The sequence below is a fragment of the Antennarius striatus genome, chromosome 6 (assembly GCF_040054535.1).
Source record: "Antennarius striatus isolate MH-2024 chromosome 6, ASM4005453v1, whole genome shotgun sequence".
Lineage (NCBI taxonomy): Eukaryota > Metazoa > Chordata > Actinopteri > Lophiiformes > Antennariidae > Antennarius > Antennarius striatus.
In genome coordinates, this window is record NC_090781.1 from 24,386,912 (window position 1) to 24,410,624 (window position 23,713).

Consider the following 23,713-nt stretch of genomic DNA (forward strand, 5'->3'; position numbering starts at 1 on the left):
ATAGTAGCATCAACCTCCACATGTTCATTTACTATTTTTGGAGCTGTGCCACCGCATTTAAATTGTCGGTTTGTGGGAAACGTTGTTAAATCACAACGCAAGTATGCGTAAGAGATTGCTGAAAGGAATGTGTCACCACCTCAAGCATCGATGCCTGGTGGGCTAGCTGTTGGTTGGAATTAAATAAACTGCTTTTAGTCAACACAGCAAAACAAGTTGCAATTAAATAAAGCAGGATCTATATTTACGGCACACTGTAGACACGTGGGGGTGGATGGGGGGATTGAACTTTAGATGCTGCTGCATTTCTGCAGAATGTTAATAAAACTCAAACTAAGTAATTAATCATTACTCAACTTTCATTTGAAATGCGCCAGGTAGTCACTCGGAAAGAAAAGATTAAGTCATATATTTTTATATTTTAACTATGGCTGAACCAGGGGAAGGTGTGACATCAGTCGAGCTCTCTGATTGGCTGCCGGGAACAATCAGCGTGTGCAGGCTATCTCCTTCGTCTGCTCATTGTTTACGCTCTCCGTCTAATCGCTAAATCATGACTTCCTTTCCTTATCGCCTGCCCTTGTTTTCATCACACAGCTGCTACAGTTTACCAGGGACGTCCTGCATCACTCAAAATAGGACTAACATCCATGATGTCAGTGCTGGTGGACATTCTTCAAAGATTTTGATATCCAATATGTGAAAATAGAGCCTCTAGGGATCTCGTTCTTTCCCGCGTGTTGGCGGATGGATACAACATCAGTGAGATCGGATCTCGTCCTCGTTGGTGGAGTAAAGATGTAGTTCGTGTGTTCTCGTGACTTTTGCGTTTCTTTTCATTGTTTATCAGTGTTTACGTAACTTATATATAATTAATTACACACAGGTAAAGTCTGCGTGTCTGTTGGTTGATGAAAATATGTGCGTTTTTCATAATTTAGGAGGTTTGGTGCTTTTTTTACAAGGCTAGAACGGATTAAAATGATTTTTTTAGTTTAAATAGTGAAACGTTTGACCTTGGAGTTCGTTCACGGACCGGATTACACTCGTCTCTCGAGGTTCTTCTGCATATATTTTAAACAGGGACTTATCTCCCCTATTTTTACAGTCATTAAAAACTTTTTACCCTTGACGCACCACTTTTTAATCATCAGTTGGACCTTGAACACAGTTCCTGTCTTATTGGTCGTTGTGTGTCATGGCTTCAGGTATCCCGGTTCTTCCTGCGTTTAACTCCCTTCATATCAAACCGGGATTCGTTCACACACACACCCCTGCCCCAGCATCCAGGATGATGATCCTGGGACATCCCAGTCATCTGGGATCAGTTAGCCGGGCTTTCAGGCCCTGTTTGTGACTAAACCCAACATAATGACAGGCTGTAAAGCCGTAATGCCTTTGTTCCGGATGGCTCTGTTTGTTTTCTCCTTCCACTCAGATGCACGTTTTGAGGGGGCTGCGTCTATTTCTGCCCTCTTCTTTTTGGGGACTTTTCCGTTTCTGTTGCGTTTGAAGCTTCCTTACTTAATTAAAACCTGGGGTTGGCGATCACGAGTGCGGCTGAGAGAACGCCATGCAGAACTTTGGCAGAACGGCGGTTGGCATTTGATGTCAGAAACCCCAAACTGCTTCCCCAAATGATTCTTTTCCTTTTTCTTTTTTTTTTTTTTTACCGCTGTTTATTTCCATTCTTTCTCTGTTCCCATTTAAAATATTTACATGCGTCTGTTGGAGGTTTGTTAAAACTTGTCACTCAATTTTATTTCTGTCAAATATGATTTGGTTCAATTTAAAGAAACACATTTTTTAATGTCAGGAATTCTCCTGAAATTTTAGAATTTGTGTGCATTGTGTGCTCAGATTATGATGCAGACAATAAAAAATACTGAGACTGAATGTGATTGCTTCTTTAAACCAGATAGTTTTTGGGGTTTTGCAGGAATACAAACGCTCTTTTTCTACTTTTATACAAATCATTAAGACACTCACCCTCATCAGACGATGAACTCCATCTCAAGTTTTCTACTTCGCCTCAAGAAAGGACAGATTGTCTCTTACCTGACTTTGGCAGGAATGCGCTGTTCCAATTTTCTTCTTCCTACCTTGTTCTTCCTTTTCTAATTTGAATTTTTTTTTGTTTCCAGACACACAATCATGCTTAAAAAGTAAGTCTTGAATGAAAAATGTCAATACAGTAGATGCCCCTGGAAGTGGCGATCCTGTTGTCCAGAAGGGAAGGGCTGGAGGATGGACAGTGATTTGTGGGAAGGGGTGGGTGGATAATGGTGCTCAGATTTACAGCCTCTTTTGGAGGCATTCATGGGGGTGTGCTTTATTACACATGTAAAGTAGCTGGAGCAGTCGTTAGAAGGATGGAAACGAAGAAGTTGTGAGGGAGAAGTTGGAAGCCCGTCCTACTTTCACTAATACACCCTGACCTCTCTGGACACCGTCCCCCCGACTTCCTGCCTGAGAGTGGAGTTCAGATGCTGTAAAATCAGGAAACAAGCCTCGGCACCGTTATTTAATTGTCTGTAGTACTTTACTTTTTCTATTAACATACAGTATTCTATATACAGACAGTATTACTGAACTCGTAAATTAATGAACTTGTATTTCAAGCGAGTTTTCCCCATTTAACATAACTAAAATCTTTTTAATCCATTCCAGTCTTGTAAAAAAAAATCCTCAAACCCCCCAATTTATGAAAAAAATTAGATATGCAGATTTTTGCTCTTCATAATTAATTATTATGTTACATAAGCAATAAAGTCCCCAGCTAAGATGGGCTCCAGCAACCCCCGTGACCCCTAAAGCGGAAGAAACAGAAGTAAAAAGATGTAAGGATAATAAAGTATAAAAAGACATGCATAAGTCATGAGTTACCACATTACTCCGCTGACGACTCATGGGAAAGAACGAGATGCGGTCTCAGCTGGTTTTGAACGCATTTATCAAAAATCAGCTCTGTTGATTCCAGTCTTGATGGCAGAAATCAAATAAATTTCACTGACTCCAACCACACAGTCACTGAATAAACCTCCTAATATCAGGACTGCGAACAAGACTCCACCAACAACACGGCCCCCCCACGAGGCCTGGTCCTGCATGAACAGTTGGGTGCGTTTCTAAAAATAGCCCGCAGACGACGTCTTGTTTTATGTGCACGAGGCACGGTGCATAAAGTTCTAAGTGCATTTCTGTTATAATTCCTAGTTAAGCCTGGTGTGTGTGTGTGTGTGTGTGCTTGTGTGTGTGATGTGTAAATACCGTCCTCCTGCGGGCGCTGGGGGCCATGTTCGAAGAACTCCACACCTCTCCTCCCGGCTGTTCCGTCCTGACAGACGTTACAAGTTGAGTCTCATCATTTGATGGTTCAGAAGTATCAGGGTACCCTCCTGCTAGAACAGATCCACGAGTCCTTGAGTACAAAGGGAAGTACGCTGATGACATAAGAAGCGTACTTTCAAGGTCGCACCAGGATGTCGTATTTACTCTCAGTGTAATTCTGTTGTCTAAAAAAATATTTGATGTTCGACTCTTTCCATCAGCCCCATCCAGACGCGGCTGATAGAAGCTTAAGGCCTCCGACTGTTTACTGTGTACACCTGTATTGTATTAATCTGTCTAGATTTAGATTTAATCTGCGTGTTAGTCCTGAGATCAGAGGGATGCAGGACTTTTAGTCATTCCTAGACCAAATTTTGTTGAATAAATACGTCCTATTTCTAAGGAAATAAACACTTTTTGACTCTTTGAAAAGTCCTCACTTATTCCTTTGAAAAAGTGTCCAAATTCTGATTAAATTAGAATAAGAATAAAAAGGATTCCACATTGAAAATAGCCGTTAAAATACTTTCTCCAACATTAGAGCAAACACAGTAAGGAAGGGAAGAGTTTGTTTCCCTCCCTCGTGTTTAAGCGTTATATATTCATTATAAATGCATCATATTCATCATCGGCACAACTCAAGTACTTTAAAGATCTTTAAACAGTGTTGTTTTACTTTTGATCCAGTTTTAACTCTTCGTTTTCCCATTGAAACCTCGAGTAATGTGTCTTTGATGACCTCGATTGGTCTGACAGTTGTAATACTTGTGACAACAGAAAAGAGGAAGTCATTATAGTCTCTTGTCTCTATATTTGGTGTGTGTATGTGTATTTCTGTGTATTATTTTAATATCTGTGTGTATGGGTCGTTATGCTGGGGTCAAAGTTCAGAATAAGGTTCCACCAGTCTGGATCCGTGAGAAGAGATGCTTTTATTTTGTAGTAACATTCAGCTCACCTGCACCGTGTTTCCCTTTGTGTGTGGACTCTGCATGCACAAAAAGACTCCAGCTAATGGCCCTGCCGTGTCCGTTTCCAGATGTATGGGCGTTACACCCAGGATCTTGGGGAGTTCGCCAAAGAGGAAGCGGCCCGGCTGCGGGAGAGCGGGCAGCGGCGTTCCATCAGCGAACGCAGCCGGACCCTGGACCTGCTGGAGTACGACAAGGGACGCTGTGCCAAGTGTCGCAGTAAGTTCTGCTGTCATGTGTTCAAATCCTGCAGGGGGGCGGGGGGTTCCGTTAAAAAAATTCTGTGTTTTCATGACATCATGGTCTGTAGGTGGTGAAGGTGTCTGCTCACACAGATCTTTTTCCCATCATGCATCATCATGCATTCCATCCCAGTTTACCTGTGGAATAATTGAAGCAGGTGCTATACATGATTCCATGACTTTACCTGGTCTTGTGGCGCAAGTTGCACCATCAAATTCCGATAAAGCGCCTATCATTAAAGTAAATCAATACATTTAATGAGCTACAATATTCAATGTATAACCTTTATCTAAGTTTTTGGTTTCTGATCAAGTTTTATTTATTCACTAACTTACACAATCAGTTATGTACGCAAGTTCTGGGGCGTTTAACGGCGGCAGTTTAAAATCAATAGGTTTATTTATACCTTACAATCACATGTGGGAAATCTGTCACTTAAGTTTATGTCAAGAAGGCCTGTAGATCAGTATTGACCAGCGGTAATCAATATTATCTGATTAAAATTTTTGGCGTATTGAATATTACTTCTAACTGATAAAAGGAAAGGTTTCAGATTAATATTTAAATCATCGGCGCTCCAGAAGAGTTAAAACTCAGTTTAGGACCTACCTCTGAGTGGATTTTTGCTTGTCTGGTGGTTTCCATGTTTTCTGAGTGACCGGATGGAGCTTCTGCTGGGCTGCAGGTCTCCCTCAGCTGCTGCCTGTTCTGTGTAGATAGAGCGCCCTCTGCTGGTCAAATGTTGTTATTACACCTCACAGAAATCTCCCACAGATACTGTCATCCAAAATCCTGCAGGTCTAAGTGTGTGTGTCTGTCGTTGTGCGCATAACTGTGTGTGTCAGTGTGTGTGTGTGTGTGTGTGTGTGTGTGTGTGTCCTCTGCTCTCATCCGGGAGATGAGCTGTTGTTTCACTGGAGGCTGATGACTCAGCTCTCTGTCTTGTCCTCCTACTACCTCCAAGAAGCGAAAATTTCAAGCAACAAGCACAGGATGTCACCTGGATTGCACTACACACACACACACGCACGCACACACACACACACACACACACACACACACACACACACACACACACACACACACACACACACTGTCATTGCTGCTCTGCGTTGGGACTGAAAACTACACTATCTCATTGCTGAGATTGGCACAATCTTTGTCTCTGTTATTGCTAACTCACACTCTTTTTGTTTCACACACACACACACACACACACACACGCACACACCCCTTCCTTCTAATTTGCTGATGCTGAATGTTGCAGCCAGCAGCAGATTTGTTGCAGCCCAGTAGGAGCTGTCATCGTTTTATGGATCTATGGATCAGTTCTTTGTGTGTGTGTGTGTGTGTGTGTGTGTGTGTGTGTGTGTGTGTGTGTGTTTTGATCTACTAGTAACCCTCCTCCAACATCCATATGGTCCCAGCGGCTTTCAGCATTGTTCACCTGAACAACAGGTAACATCTCGAAGCAGGCAGCGATGTTCTCGTCCCAAACTGCTGTCAAAACTACATTAAAAAAATGTAGTCAAGTAAATCCTGTCAATTGTGATTTTACATTTCCATATAAATCAACTAAAGCTCTGAAAGCAGTCAAAGAAACAATCCTGTTGAATTCAAATGTACAGCCGGCGTTTGACGGCTACAACTTCCTGTCACCAAACCGCCTCGAAGGTGTGTGTAAAATAAAGAAACACACCTTTTGGAACGCGTCCATTCAATTTCTGACTTCCACCCGCTGACTTTTCGGACTCGACTGCTCCTGCCCCTGCAGCTCTGCTCGTCATCCATCATTTCTTTATGAGCAAAGCGGTACTTTGTCAGCCCCCCCACACACACACTCCATCCACCGCTGTGGAACAGCTGACTGGCTGTTTTTGTGAGGAAGCCACTCGAAACAATCAGAGAAAATTGTTCTGAACCCAATGAAGAATGGATATATATGGAGGTCGGGTTCTCCCTGAGGGCCTCAGTGTTCTACCTGCACTTATTGTGTTTCACTTTTTCACCACAGATGAGCCGTTTAGGTGTTCAGGACCAAGACTTCTGATCACGACAATATTAATTTATATTATCTCATGATTTACCTTTTTGTTGGAATCTTCTGAGTCGATGTTAAAGGTGCTTTTAACGACCTTTCTTGTTTAAATGACACACATTCTTTACATGTGAGATGTAAAAAAAACTACAACTAACCAACTGAGAGCCCCCTTAACCCTTTAATAGAATAAAATAGAACACTTTTAATGTCATCATACACAAGTGTACAATAACATTTTTTGAGGACATTTCTCAGTGCAAAAAAAAACTGTGCAAGGAACAAGAAACTATAGAAATATATTTACAATGAGCCGTCAAGAGTGCAGGGCTGAAAATTTTAATTTTCAGAAAATAAGGTCTTACGAAACCGGACAATTTTTTTTATTTTATTTTTTACTGAAATTTTATATATGAGCTTTAATTTATATAATCATGGCTAAATCCTTTTTTTTTTTGCATGGAAAACACAGATACTTACATCAGATTGTATACATCAGGTTTTTAGGGGGAAAAATGTTAAATTCATGATGTAAAAGTCTCAAATCCCTGAATGGCTGAGGGCATCAACTATGATACGTTTGGCCTTAAAGGGTTAAAGATGACAAGATTCCCCAATTGTCAGAGAAGCAAGCTGAAACTTTTGGAAACCAGTTTTTAAAAAAATACATTTTTACTCCTGCAGTGTGGAGCTGAGAGCAATCACACACACTCTGCTGACACACTCCACGCGGGACCTGACCGCTCTCCTTTCTCATCCTCCACTCTCCTTGTTGCCGTGGTCGCTTCCTCCTGGCAAACCTGTCTTTTTCTGGTCGGGGTAGAAATGTGCTGCTAATGATGCACCGGCTCAGGAAAGTTTGAAGAGACTCAAACTCCAGGACACAGAGAGATGGGAAAATATTCTGGGGTGTATGTGGTCTAAAACTTTTTAAAAAAAGAAAAGAAAAAGCAAATTGAATAAATGTAGGTCAGAACTTTGCACAACTCAGTGTTGAGTTGTTGTGTTTTAGTGACTCCTACCTGTTTTTCAGGGTTATTAATAATTTACACATCAGCACACACACACACACACACACACACACACACACACACACACACACACACACACACACACACACACACACACACACACACACACAGTTTTATTTTGGAGGCTGATGCCTTATAGCCGCGTCACCTGGTGTGTTCTCACACCTGTGACGCCTCAATCTGAGGACGATCGCCGTGGAGACGAACAGACGGTGTTTTCATTGACTGCTGGCTGTTCATCCAGCCGGGGCGATCCTCTGGGAGCGCCTGTCGTTGTGTCAGCCGACCGACAGGCTACAGCATCGAGCTTCGCAGCGGCTCCTCCGGCAGGTGTGTGTGTGTGTGTGTGTGTGTGTGTGTGTTCAGGTATGAGAGCATCGTCTGTTCCCAGCGTTAGACTCACAAAAATATTTGTCTTCCACACTCCTGTTACCTTTTTATTATTGATGTTTGCAGCTCACAAGTAACTACAGGAAGTCCTCAACATACAAACACAATTGGTTCCTAGTTGTTTGTACGTTGAATTGTTCGTAAGTCGTTGTTTTTTAAATTTCAATCTTTAATCACCATTTGAGGTCTTTAAATGTCATTACTACTCTTAAATGTGTTACTACTCAAAATACTAAAGTAATGTCATTACTACTGTAAATACTAAAGTTTTATTCCCTCAGACTGACCAGAAACACTAATAGAACATTAAAACATCCCATAATAATAAATCCTGTAGTACTGTAATGTAACTTTAACATCTCTACCTCTGCTGGATGAATTTTCTCCTGGGGGGTGTAGAGGCTAAGCCCACCTAACCTGGACAACATTGGTTCCTACATCATTTAGTTCCTACAGGAGGACAACATTGGTTCCTACATCATTTAGTTCCTACAGGACAACATTGGTTCCTACATCATTTAGTTCCTACAGGAGGACAACATTGGTTCCTACATCATTTAGTTCCTACAGGAGGACGACATTGGTTCCTACATCATTTAGTTCCTACAGGAGGACGACATTGGTTCCTACATCATTTAGTTCCTACAGGACAACATTGGTTCCTACATCATTTAGTTCCTACAGGAGGACAACATTGGTTCCTACATCATTTAGTTCCTACAGGAGGACAACATTGGTTCCTACATCATTTAGTTCCTACAGGAGGACAACATTGGTTCCTACATCATTTAGTTCCTACAGGAGGACAACATTGGTTCCTACGTCATTTAGTTCCTACAGGAGGACAACATTGGTTCCTACATCATTTAGTTCCTACAGGAGGACAACATTGGTTCCTACATCGTTTAGTTCCTACAGGAGGACAACATTGGTTCCTACATCATTTAGTTCCTACAGGAGGACAACATTGGTTCCTACATCATTTAGTTCCTACAGGAGGACAACATTGGTTCCTACATCATTTAGTTCCTACAGGAGAACAACATTGGTTCCTACATCATTTAGTTCCTACAGGAGGACAACATTGGTTCCTACATCATTTAGTTCCTACAGGAGGACAACATTGGTTCCTACATCGTTTAGTTCCTACAGGAGGACAACATTGGTTCCTACATCATTTAGTTCCTACAGGAGGACAACATTGGTTCCTACATCATTTAGTTCCTACAGGAGGACAACATTGGTTCCTACATCATTTAGTTCCTACAGGAGAACAACATTGGTTCCTACATCATTTAGTTCCTACAGGAGGACAACATTGGTTCCTACATCATTTAGTTCCTACAGGAGGACAACATTGGTTCCTACATCATTTAGTTCCTACAGCAACATAGTTGGTGACGCCATTTCATTTTCTGGCGTGTTTCCGTCACGGTGTCTTCATCCGACTGTAACTGTGTGTGTGTGTGTGTGTGTGTGTGTGTGTGTGTGTGTGTGTGTGTGTGTGTGTGTTGTGCATCTTACATGTCACTCACTCATGATGTCATGGCCTCCCAGCACACTGCGTGTAAGCAGCTGTGTCCAGGAGTTGATGGCACACACACACACACACACAGCCGTCGGCTTCTTTCCCCTCTCTCCTTAGTCCACCTGCAGTGTTATGACAGACAGACACACACACACACACACACACACACACACACACACTTTGCCTCAACAGGTGTGGTGTCAGCAGGAGCTCAGCATGGCGTCACATGTTGCTATGGAAACCGGCATGCACCTAATGAGCAACAGTTGCTCACATGCTCTTGTCATCTCCCCAGCCTCTCTCTCTCCTTCGAGTTTGTCTCAGTAGTTAAACGTCATTGTCTCCTCTCCTCTTCCTCCTCTCCCTCCTCTTCCTCCTCTTCCTCCTTTTCGTCCTCTCCCCCCCTTCAGGTTTTTTCTGGTCTTTACTCCTCCGCTCAAACGGCGGAGCAGAAAAACACCTGAAGGGCTGATGGCAGGTTCAGGTGGTGAATCAACACATTTGTCACGGGACACACTCACGTGTAACGAAGCGTGCACCAGGACACACACACACACACACACACACACATCGTTAACCAATGACACTTCACATGTGGCCACTTTGGTCGAACTCGGCGGGGTGTGTGTGCAGGTGTGTGTGTGTGTGCGTCAAGCCTTCTACTTCCTGCTGACATGTTATTGTAGAAATCTAACACGCGTTGGCAAAACACATTTTTGAATCTAAATTTTGAATTACCTTTATTGGCAGTCAAATCCAACGACAGTACAAAAATAAATTCCACATATATTCATCTCGGGAATAAACAAGAGGAATAAACAAACCAAAATGATAAAGTAGAAGAAAGTCAGGGGATGAAAATGAAATAAAGACGGGTTTTAAGGCGGAAAGCAACATTTAACGATTTTTAAGGTAAAGATGATTTACACACGATTGAATATTGTGCTGCTTGATTCATCAGTTTTTTTTAAAAAGTATATTCAAAATACAGTCTTTTATTTTGGTAATTACAGGAATCCAGTCTAGACTTTCTGTAAATTGAGAGTTGCAGCTAATTGCTAACTCAACGATGCTGTGGTAGCATTATATATCCAGTTAACATCACCTGATACCTCCAGGTGATGGGTAATGTAGTTCCTAAACTTAAAGATGTTTTAATCCCTCAACAACGACTGTAAGGGTTGACATTTTGGTTTTAGAAGTGTCATTAAATGTTAAACTGATGACACGAGGAACAGCATGTTGCACAAAAACAAAGCGGACCTCTCACACGAACTACCCACGTGTGATCGCACTGACAAATGTCGCTCCAGGGGCGTGCAAACTGCTGTCTTCACATTTTCTGCTCGCAGCCACTTCAAACACTTTTTAAATTATGAGCAGCGGTGACGAGCCGAACGCCGCAGCCCCAATGCATCATGGGCTATGACACACTTCACCCCGGCATGCACTAGCTTTGATCAGGCCGGCAGTGAATGGGCAACGATGACATGAACACGCGGTGTTCCACCACGTCCACAAACTCACTCACACACACACACACACACACACACACACACACACACACACACGTTAAACACATACACAAATGTTAATGAATATGTATGGGAGACATGTGAGGGTGTCCTCCCTCTGTGTGTGAGAGTGTGTGTGTGTGTGTGTGTGTGTTGGGCACCACACACACACACTGTTCAGATGTCAGTCACATTCAGCTGTCGACCAAGGCCGGCTGACACACACATGTGCAGCGTTAAACTGCTGATGGTGTGTGTTTTGTGTGTTAGAGAGAGTCAGGGAACTTTCGCTGTAATATATCACGTAACCAAGGAGACACTGATCAATATTTGATTTACTGCCACTCGGGGTGTGTGTGTGGTAATATCTGACTCCATTACTTTCACTGTGGAGGTGGTGGCGCTGGTCCAATGTGTGTGTCAGCAGACATTATAGTCTCCAGCCACAGTTTGGCTCCTATTAATGCTGACTTCTCAGTCCAGCTTCTCAGAGCCGAGGTGGCACCGATTAACAACTCCAACAGGAAGTAAAGTAAGTAGAACCTCGTTCTTTACCGCGTCAGCTGACGCCGTACCTTGTTCTTTACATAATTTAGGGGGTTTGAGGCATTTTCACGAGGCTATAATGGATTAAAATGATAGTTGGATAGTTTAGTGATTTTTAAATGGACAAATGTTCGGCTCGTATCTCCAGGTACGACTGTTACAAGGCGGTGACATCATCATCATCACCCCGGCTGCCCCTGCGTTCGAATTAAGCTTCTCTTTGTGGAAGTTCTCCTGGTCAGACACCCTCATCAGCACAGACACATGAAAGATGATGACTATCTCTGAGTACAACTCCCATCAGGACCAAAAGGAGGAGGAAGACCCCCTCTCCCAATTAAACTACGTTCTTCTACATCTTTTGTGGACAACATACACAATTAAATTGTAGGAAAACGTATCTCAGTAGTAAAATCAGGTTTTCTAAATCACTGCAGTTCTGTAGGAGTTTCTCCAGAGCCACATTTCCAGTGCAGACTCGTAAATTAGAAAGGTTTGTGAGTTCCTGACAGTCTTTATTGCTGCGTTAACCACGCAGGCCGGCATTATATTGATGATGTCATTGTGTTTTATGTGTTTGTTTTGTGGGATCAGCTTGAATATTTTATATCCGACTCTCACATTGAAATCAGTTTTTATGAAACACTAAGGCCTGCCGTCTTGTTTTCCTGGTTATTTCATGCTGTTTATTTTTCTCTTTCGTCCTTTATTCCCCCTTTTCTTCTGTCCTGCATCACTTCGCCTCTTCTTCATCATCCAGCACACAGATCTCATTCAGACCGAATCCGTACCAGGATTATCTTCACAAAGATTTTGTCATATAAAAAAAAAAAAAAAAGGAATGTCATATTTGTGACTTGAACTATTTTAGCTCCTTTTTTTTTCTCTGTTCTCATCAACTTTCTTCTTGTTTTGTCATCTCCTTCCCCGTTTCTCTACTTTAATCTCATCGTCCTGCGGTGTCCTTTCCTCCTTTTCCTCATCTTCCTGTCTTCCAGTACCACTCGGCTCTCTTCACATCCTTTTCTGAATGCAATCCATCACCTCCTCTACTGGTTGTAATGTAGGTGCATTTATCCCCCTATCTCTCACTCCCTCTCTTCCTTCATCCATCTGAGCCCCCGCGTTTAGAGTTATTACTTTCCGATCATGTATGAGCCCGGATCCGATCCGCAATGCGTGTTCCAATCTTCTGTGGTTGTGTATCCGGACTTTGAAGGAAGTGGAAAACTTTTATCTTTTCATTCTCACCCTTACGAGGAGATTTGTGTTTCGAAACCCTCTGATTCCTACGTGCTCTTGATCCTATCATCATTCTATCTTGATGCTCAAGTTGAGGATCCCACATTTAAAATAAAAAAAGCAGGAATGTTTGCGTTTTCAAAGTCACCGAGCTACTACAAGTAGTCCTCAACATATGAACACAACTACTTCCAAGAGCCTGTTTGTAAGGTGAATTGTTTGTAAGTCGTAATTCATTAAATTTCAATCTATAAACTCCATTTGAGGTTATATAAATGTCATTACTACTCTAAATATGGAAGTACTATTCACAAAGACATAATAGAAAGAATAATCACATTAAAATAGAGTGAAGGAGGAGGAGGGAGGAGTTATTGTGGGTCAGTCAGAGTTGTTATCAGAGAGAAGGTCACCACTACCTTCGCTAGTCTTTGCTTTATCATCCATGACAAACAATAAAGTATCCAACGTAGGAAGCCCGACACTCTGAAATGCTAACAGAGACAACAACAACAAGAGGGAGAGATGAGTGTTGGTGCTGCCCTTCAAGGGGTTGTGGTAGAAAAGGGAACTGCAGGACAATAGTTGGACCTGGAGCCGTGCGTTTGTTTGTATCTCTGAATGTTTGTAAGTCAAATGTTGATAGGTTGAGGACTACCCTTTATTTAAAAAATATATTAGCATTAGTCATTAATAAATGAGTTATCTGATCAGTAAACCCTTCACCCATCCCTCTTTTTCTCTCCTCTTTGTGTGTCGTCTGCTGTCTTTTGTTTTATTCCCCTCTCCTTATCTCCTCCTCTCCTCTTCCTCCTCCTCCTCTTCCTCCTGGCCGTTGTTCCATCACCACTCTTCCAACACTTATCCGTCTCTGTCTAAGGGTTTGCACTCCTCCATCACTCCTCCAACCCTAACCCCCCGACTCATTCATACGTCGCGCTGCTGAGTTTGCACGCAGCCGACATCAATCCCCAAACTAATAATGTTATGTAGAAAAATGGATAAGGCTGCAAATGATGCTTTTTCCTTTACACTGAAGGGGAGAAAACTTGTTTAACATGAATGATGGATTGTGTGTTTTTAAAATGGTGTGTATCTTTTTAAATTAATTCACACACACACACACACACACGGTCTTTAACTGTGTTATGTGGTTTATTTGTCCTGCAGGGTTAGGGTATCCGTATGTTCTGGAGGCCCCGGCCCACGACTTTATCTCTGGTAAACAAGCAAACAAATAACATTCCCAGGCTTCCCTTATATAACTGCTGCATCACCAGTCCGTCATTAATCTCTAATACGTGGTCAATAACTTTATCAGGTGCTTGAGAGCCGTAACGAATGAATGTCACCATCGATTAAAAAAAATCACATGTTGGGGTCTGCAGGTTCTAACTGTGTGTGTGTGTGTGTGTGTGTGTGTGTGTGTGTGTGTGTGTGTGTGTGTGTGTGTGTCTGTTTGTGTGTGTCCAAGGGCAATGAAAGAGGTAAATAACCATAACAAGTCTGATGGACCTGCAGCTTGCAAAGTGATACACACACACACACACACACACACACACACACACACACACACACACACACACACACACACTCACATTGTGGCTTCATATTAATCAGTAACCAACATAAAAACATATTTGTCTGCACTTCATTCCAAATCCGCCGTTTCCCTGTGGCAGAAAAGACCGACTCTCCTCGCTCACAGCAAGTTTAAAGCCCAGCGGAAAGTAATAAACAGCTCCGAACATCTTAGTTTATTTGTGTAGGTGTGTGTGAGTGTGTGTGTGTGTGTGTGTGTGTGTGTGTGTGTGTGTGTGTGTGGTGTGATAAGGGAGATGAATGGTTCTGATTAGTTGGTGCAAGATGCAGACAAGCACAGTGATCAATGTCTCTCCACTCTGCTGCTCAAGAATAGACAAATGCACCATGGACACACACACACACACACACACACACACACACACACACACACACACACACACACACTGCATGCATTTTCCCCCAATCTGTATACAGTGTGTGTTTCAGTGTGTGTGTGTGTGTGTGTGTGTGTGTCTTTGCAAACCCCTCCAGCCTTTAATACTTTGTGTTTCACCCAAGATTGATGACATTTTTTTCCTTATCCCACTCCTTCCTGTATTAGTGCACACACCAGTTCACACACACACACACACACACACACACACACACACACACACACACACACACACACACACACGCACACACACATGCACACACAGGAAATAACTTCATATGTTCTCCCAATTTATATGTATATGTACCTACTGCACGTATGTATTTGCTGCTTCCTGCTAGCCCATGTATGTGTGGGGTAATTGCTCTGAAGTCATTTATGGAACAACACAAAAGTGTAAATAAATACATTTGTGTGTCTGCAGAGGATTGCAGAACGGAAGTGCTGACTTAGCGAGGGCAGAGATTGGTGGTTTGAGAGATGGTGTGTGTGTGTGTGTGTGTGTGTGTGTGTGTGTGTGTGTGTGTGTGTGTGTGTGTGTGTGTGTGTGTGTGTGTGTGTGTGTGTGTGTGTGTGTGTGTGTGTGTGTGTGTGTGTGTGTGTGTGTGTGTGTGTGTGTGAATTTTAGAGAAGAATGTCTATTGTAGCGGGTGGGCAGAAGGAGGAAGAGGAACGAGAGAGAGGAAGAGGAGCAGAGGGCAAAGCTCTGGGGTTTGGGAGGAAGGAAAAAATCTACTGGGATGGAAAGAGAGAAGCACATTCCTTTAGTGAATTTAAGTCACACACACACACACACACACTTGAACACGTTGATGTTGATGGGCTGTTACATCATCATCATCAGTGATGCCATCTGCGATTCTAACTATGTACAGTATGTGTCCATTAGTTGTGTGGGTGATGCAGAGCTAATTTTATTCATCATTATTCTCATTGCTAAATTCATCATCATAATTCAGAACAATTCACAGAAACACATCACTTAGCCCGGGGATGACCAAACCATGGCCCGCGGGCCAAGTACGGCCTTTTAGGCTTTGTAATCCGGCCTGCCAAACTTGATTAAACTGAATGTAAAAGTTTGCCCACCTCTTTTTAGCCCCTTAAAGATAATTTTACTGCAATCAAGAAAAGCCTCTTGCGTAAATTCTGATCTTTTACTGTTTAATTTTATTACCTCCATTAATGAGGTTGAGTTCCGTCCACACCACTTCATCAAAATTACACAGGAAATGCAGACAGAGGGTGGATCAGACCATGCTGCAGAGTTTTGCATGGATCCTAATGATGGTATCATCATTCTAGCTGCATATTTCAGCCAATCACTAGCCTGGAATATAGCCGAGAGTCAAATTTGAACTTTAAAAAAGAAGAACATAAAAGAACATGAAGCTCAGCTTTCTTCAGACTCCAAACTTCAGCTTGTAGATGTTCGACCGATTGTCGTCCCAGGAGTTCTGACCCCAAAAACAGAAACCTCATTTGGTTTCTGGAAACATTTCCGTCCACTTGATGATATTTGATGATGTTTATCCTCTTTTCTCCATGCGCTGCTTTTAAATGCGGTGTAAATATCTGAAGTAAAAGCGAGTGGGTTTTAGTGCTGGTCCCACAGGAAGTGTTAAACATACATCACACACTCTGCTGGAAGAGATTAAAGAGGGATGGTGAGGCTGCTTTTTTTTAGCATAATAACTTTGGTGATTGTGTCGGCCCTGTTTGTGTTTGTGCACGTGTGTTTTGTGTGTCGACACTATTACACCTCATTAAGCAGACATTATGCTGCAGCCATAAGACTGGTGTCACCACCGCCGCCGTTTGCTCGGCGAGCAAATGGAGTGATTGAGTGCGGGGACGAGGCACTTTGCCTGCTCGCCCGGGACCAATGCTTTTGCAGCACATTTGCATAAACATCACTCTTTTACATCTCATTAGCATAGAGAACGCATCCACGTTGAAGTAAAGGAGTGGAGGCGGATAGATGGACGCATTAATGAATGGATGAATGGGGAGGAAGTGAGGGGAGAACAAGGAGATGCTACAGTTAGCGTGCGCCGAGGGAATGGAGACGGTCGCGTTAAAGTACCCGAGGAAACATTCGCAGATGGTTTGTTGGTTTTTATTACTCCGATGTTTCTTTTTTGGCTTCATGGCCCAAATTTTACTTCTTGCTTTTCTTTTCTCCTAGACTCCATTCTCTTACATCTATTTCTTTTTTTCTTCATCTGCACCTACACCATTTCCAAAAATAAGTCAATGATGATCGTTTGTTAGGTGAATGGTGACGGAACCCAGCCCTGAACTTCAGTCTGAGCGTGTTAACTTGTTTTAATGATCAATTATAAACCTTCTAAATGTGATTCCGTAAAGAAAGCCATCATCTGAGCCATCATCCAGGTGGGATAGTCTGGAATCCCCATGGAACGTAATGTTCGCGAATGACATTGTGATCCACAAGGAAAGCAGGGAGCAGGTGGACGGACATTTGAAAAAGGTGACGGCACTTGAGGAATGAAGATAAACAAAATATTTGTGCATAAATGAGAGAAATGGAGAATAAGTCAAGTCTGTAACATTAGTCATATAAATGACTTATGTTACAGCACATAAATGCAGTTGGTACCTCTACTCACGAATGTCTCTTCATACGAAATTTCCAAGTTATGAAACGCCTCAACAGGAAAATATTGCCTCTAGTTACGAAAGAAATTTCGAGATACGAAAGGTAAAAATACAGTATGGGCTGATACTCGCAGCTCCCACAGGTTCCTGAATGCAAGATTCTCATAGCTGCATTGCCATTGGCTAGTACCTAGCATCTTCCTGGCATCCCATTGGCTAAGAGGGACCTCTGTGTGGAGCTAGATAGGTGTTCATGCAGGGCCCTCGACCCATGAGGTTTTCTGATAGCTTTACGTAAATATATTAGTGAAGGAGGATTCAGGCGAGGGAATGTCGGCGAAAGAACACCCAGAGTTTAAGGCATTGCATGGGTGGTTGGAGAAGTTCAGGAGGAGGACTTGAATTAACTCTGTTGTTCATGGGGGGGCAAGAAGGCATGAACCAAAGAGGGCAAAAAACAATGAGGACAGCAGTTAAAAGGTTAATGACCATCATTTTTATTCTTTACTCTATTCTTTGTTTTTTACGTTATGCACAACTCTCATTTATTGTGTAATAATCTAATCGGAACATGTATTTGTTACATGTTTTGACACATTTTTATGCTTTATAAAATGTTTATGTCTGGATTTTTGGGGGGCTTGGAACAGATTAGGGCATTTGTATGGAAAACGCGTCTCTACTTACGAAATTTCTTCCGGAACCAATTAATTTCGTAGGTAGAGGTACCACTGTATGTAAAATAAGTGGCATTTTCAATCTGTGTGGGTAAAGTCAACATTTTCTGCTCCATTTCTACTTTTTAATGGTTCTACATCCCAGTTTTATGGCTTAACCCATAATTCCATAGCTTAGCTGGTCATACGCCAAACGCTCCATCATATTATATTGAATCCCTCCCCACCCGCCCGTATTATTTCACGTATTATTTAACAGGCAGAACAGCTGAATGGTCAGATTCTTCTATCTTTACATATTCTAATCTAATGTTGGGGGTGGTTTCAAACACAGCCAGGCGTTCCTAATTGAATCCGTCCCTAATGTATGAAGCGACATAATGAATGTGGGAACACATTCACAGAGAATGGGGGGGGAACTGCCTCTTTGGCATAACTGTGCAGAACTGAAGCATTAATGGGGGGGGGGCTCCTTTACCCTCTGCACCCACCTGGAGCCTCACCTTGCATAACAAATGAGGGCTGATTTGAATAATTGGGGTTTATGTTTGAGCAGTAGTAGAGAATCTGCACCGGTAGGGGTTTTCTGTGTGTGTGTGTGTGTGTGTGTGTGTGTGTGTGTGTGTGTGTGTGTGTGTGTTGTGCTCTTGCACGAGCATCCTGGCAGGATAATACCTGCAGCGTGTGTGCGTTTTTTTTATTTTTAGGTGATCTGAGAACGTTTGAGACATCAGTGCTTACAGTGAATACAGGAGATTAACAGGAAGCCGACAGCCTTTGTTGCCTTCTACGTTTAATTTTATTTACGCTGTCACCAACATGGATTTATATTTATCTCCCTGTGTAATGTTTTAGGACCTTTGATTGTTCAACAAGCTGATGCTGGCAGAATTTACACCGTCAGATGTCAAATGAGTCACATAAACGTAACTCTCAAGGCCAATAATAATTCTGAAACTAAAAACTAACCATTGTGGAACTAAAATCCTTCAAATATTTGAATTTTATATATAAAATCTACTTTTTTTAAAACATCACAGCTCAGAAATGTAAAAAAAATAAATAGAAATTCTGCAAGAATTCTTTCAGCTATCTCTACCGGTGTGTCCTCTCACTTCAGTGATCCAGTGATATATCTCACACACACACACACACACACACACACACACACACTGGGTGTCAGCTTCCATCAGCAGCCTGTGAGGCTGGGAGCTACAACCTTGAACTCTCTCACCGTCTCACCTCGGTCTCCACAAAACATTAAAAATAAACTAAACCCCCAGATTTTCATTCATTTTATTCCACTGCTCCCTGTTCCTGCCTCGTTCCTTCATATGAGCAGCTCCCATATTTTTTTTTAATCTCACACGTTCAAAATACCAGGAATGACAGTTCTGTCTAGATTTTTTTTTTAAAACAAAAAACACCTCTCCTACCTGTTCCTATATAAAAAATACTAGTTAATAACAATTACTGCAGCATATTTTTGTCTGTGAAATGAAACATACCGTGTAAAACCTGTTCTTACGAGCATACGGTCGTCTTCCAGAGGTGGTGACCCCACGCAGACGGAGATGACGAGATGTTTTCTTCTCTTATTCTCTGTTCTATGTTATTTATCCGTGTATATAATTACTAGGCAAAAGCAATTTAATCTGATATAATGAGTCTGGCAAGAACAGGAAACCTTAGTTCGGACCTTCTGGTGTGAAACCATCCTGATGGTTCCGTTACTTTATTTTTAATCTGCATCAAATATAAGAAATTTCAATTTTAAAAAATTGCATTGGGGAAAGAACAGCGCACACACACACACACGCACACACACACACAAACACACACACACACACACACACTCACACACACACACTCACACGCAGCTTTTTGATACCATGCTGAGACCCTAGATGTGCTGTGTATCCAAGGCAACCTAAATCATTGTCAGCAGGCGTGTGGGCATTACATCCCTGAGAGAGGAGAGAGATGGAGCAAGAAGGGACAGAATGGAGATGGAGAGAGGGAGAGAGAGAGAGAGAGAGAGAGAGAGAGAGAGAGAGAGAGAGAGAGAGAGGAGAGAGAGAGAGAGGGGGAGAGAGAAAGAGGGAGAGAGAGAGAGAAAGAGGGAGAGAGAGTGAAAGGGGTGCAGAGACAGAAACGCTTGTAGAACGGAAGAGTGTCTGCAGATAAGGCCTGAGTGGGAGAGGAGAGGATGAGGGGTGAAGTCAGAGGTTGGATGTGATTATCAGAAAGCAGGAAACGGAGGAGAGAGGGTGGGTCGGGGGGGGTGATTGGATCAGGGAGGGGAGGGATGGACGGGGGGAGAGCAGGGCACCGTGTGAATCAGGAGGCAAGGAGGGCGATTGGGAGCTAACATGCTGCTGCTTATTGCATGCCATGAAGAATAAAGTGTGTGTGTGTGTGTGTGTGTGTGTGTGTGTGTGTGTGTGTGTGTGTGTGTGTGTGTGTGTGTTCTCTACGGAAATGGCTATTGAGCAAAAAACAAAAAACAAAAAAAAACAAGCCCAGACCGCTAACTAAATTACATCTCCATGAAGATAAGATTACACTAGCTGCTGGAAACACACACACACACACACACACACACATTTACAGATGTACAAATAAATCACATCTGAACACGCACACACACACGCACACACACACTCTTAGACACAAACGAATACAATAACACTCATTTACATTGACTAGTGTCTGTATGACAGAAGGGGTCCAGGAACACAGACGGCCTGTGGGTGAGATGACGCACAGGGCCCACACACACACACACACACACACACACACACACACACACACATGCATGAAGCCTATTCTTCCAAATTTACTCGTAACCATCTGTGTATTTATATGTAAAAAAAACAACAACAACTCAGTGTGTGTCTGTCAGATGAAGGCGCCGATTGGTGAAATGTATTTTTGATTTTTATCGTCCTCCCATCAAATTTAATGAAATAGTCTGATGTTGATTCAGCAGTTTTACACATACATGATTTCTAAACACTGGCTTGTTATCTGTCAGAATGCACCAATATAATATTATCACTTATGGGATGGATCTTCATAACTTTGGAGATATGGAGCCCGTGTTCATTATTTTCTCATTTGAATCAGGGCACATATTTATGACATGTCTGTCATGTGATCTAGATGTAATAAAAGATATGCTGTTATTCCGTTCTTTCTTCTAAATCAAATCAGCTTCTCATGCGTGAGTGAATACCCGTCGTCTTCGCCGTGACGCAATGCAGTTTGGGTAGAAACAGAATGAAACAACAAGAAAACCTCCTTTTTTTTGTTTTTTCCTCTTCTTCAGCTTTGAACACCCACAAATAAAATCCTGTCTGACTCCATTACAGTCGAGGGCAGGTAGACGTCCCTCCAGATAGATAGATAGATAGATAGATAGATACTTTATTAATCCCGGAGGAAATTGCATAGAGCCTTTCTGCAAGCAAACTCGCAGCAAAGAAATGTAGATGCAGGAGAGAACGATGCTTCAGATGCATCAATGATTTCAGATTAAAACATCATCATCATCACGTGGGATGTTTAAGAACGATGGATGACCGGTCACTTATAGAGAAGTCCGCTGAGAGGCGCGGGCGTTACATCATCATTAGTGCTGATTGCTGGAGATTAAAGGAGAAAGAGGGAGCAAGTGTGTGTGTGTGTGTGTGTGTGTGTGTGTGTCCATGTGTGTGTGTGTGTGTTCACAGTGAGTTCCCATAATGTCTTTTTCTTAGCATTTAGTAGTCATTGTGTCTGACCGTGTGGTAGCTGCAGGTGAGTACCGCCCACCGCCGAAGGCTTCATGCAGTGATTGTGTTCTTTGCTTTTTAGTGCATTAATATACATTTATGGCCCTTGATACATTTTGTCCTCCACTTTTTGTGCATTACTTTGCTGATAATATATTAACACAATCTGTGTTGGACATTAGGGATGCACAATATTGCATCTGATTGGACAGGAGCTCCATCTCCAGTCTCTTTAATTACTATAATCCTAGACATTCAGTAGTTTTTCATTGTATGGATAAAATAAAACCTGTATTACTATTTTGCATCCCTATTTGTCAGAGTTGGTCGTTACTGATATGAAGTCCAATAACGATTTACATCTAAGGTGGTTTGCTTTCCTCCCCAGCTCTAATACATAACCAACATTTCTTTATTGCTAAAATGCTTCAATGAACACATTTGACTTTTTGTGCCATTTGGACCCATTTGCTGGAAACATACAATATTAGATCAGTTCAAAATAAAAGTGTGATTTGACTTTTATATTATTTTTATCCTTTATATCGGTGTTTGTTTGTCCAAAGTAAACACCTTTTTTATGGCGCTGTCTATAAATTCTTATGCTTAGAAAGAATTACGACGCATGTCTGGTGTAACATCACCCCCCAAATATTTAAAGTTGCCTCAAGACAGATAAAACACATCTAAACTCGTCCATTTTGCATAAATGTATAATAAAACAATTAGTTTTATCCACAAATTAGTTAATTTAATCGTCAAAATGACAGCTAATCTTCCTCCATCGTTAGAAATTTATGAATATATCAGTTTGCAACTACGTACTTTCCATGTTATCACTTAAACTGTCATCAGAAGGCGTGTTTTTTCTCGTGTTTTTGCACGCTTGTGGGCTACAAGCTTCCACATCACACGCATTTACTTCCAGACTGTCTGTGATGTCACAGATAATTCTTCAAATCGGATTTCCAACGACCACAGAGAGAATGTTCACTTTCAGCCCTGAGTGTGTTCTCACATCATTCCACTCTCTGAACGTTAAATCCTGACTGAACCAGAGGGAAATGCATTTTTAATTAAAGTGTAGATTTAATGTTTATGTATGGAATCTGTTGATGGAGTTAAACCTGGTTTTAAAAAGCCTTATCTGCAGATTCAATGTACTTTAACAGAGGGGTTTGTATTTTATTAAGAAATGTCATTAGCTCCAAATATAATTCTTTAAGTACCCTTCCAGGATATTATTAAAAATTGAGCGGCCCATTAACTAAAGCCTTACCCTGACGTCTATGTGAGTATAGATCGATCATATTATTCATCCGTGCATCACATGTCAGACATCACTGATTTAATTAGAGGTGACAGTATAGATTTCTACTTTTTCAAAATTGCATTGACTCCCCAATGGGGAATAACTCCTACTAGTGATGGAACAAAGTGAGAAACTATTTAGAATCGACCAGGAGACAGTTTCAAAAGCTGTTTGACCATGTCCTGGGTAATGTAGTTTCATCACATGTATTTGTAGTCCTTAACTTGTGTCCTGTTTGTGTTCCTGGCGTCTATCTATCTACAGTCTGCACGGTTCGCTGTCAGAAGTTCCTGATCTCACGAGTGGGAGAGGATTGGATCTTCCTCATCCTGCTGGGACTCCTCATGGCCCTGGTCAGCTGGGTGGTGGACTTCTGCATCGCCATCTGTCTGCAAGGTGAGGGAGGATGTAGAGAAATGACTTCCAGCTCTTAGGTTTCCTTTTTTTTTTTTTAAATTTAGAATTTTTGGAAAGAATAATTGAAATCCAATATTTTTATTAAAATTGGATCTAGA

General features: G+C 41.9%; 1 protein-coding gene across 3 annotated transcripts in view; it reads left to right on the forward strand.

Annotated features, from left to right (window-relative positions):
• The window catches only part of clcn2c (chloride channel 2c), a 99,435-nt gene that overhangs the window by 24,606 nt on the left and 51,116 nt on the right, over positions 1-23,713 (forward strand). Inside the window, exons 2-4 of one of the 3 annotated variants that reach the window (XM_068317371.1) lie at positions 4,370-4,520; positions 14,004-14,054; positions 23,463-23,594. In XM_068317371.1, the coding sequence (XP_068173472.1) occupies positions 4,370-4,520; positions 14,004-14,054; positions 23,463-23,594 (334 nt within the window). Of the gene's footprint in view, positions 1-4,369; positions 4,521-14,003; positions 14,055-23,462; positions 23,595-23,713 lie in introns of those variants that run through there. The other 2 variants (XM_068317372.1, XM_068317373.1) reach the window with 2 other exon arrangements.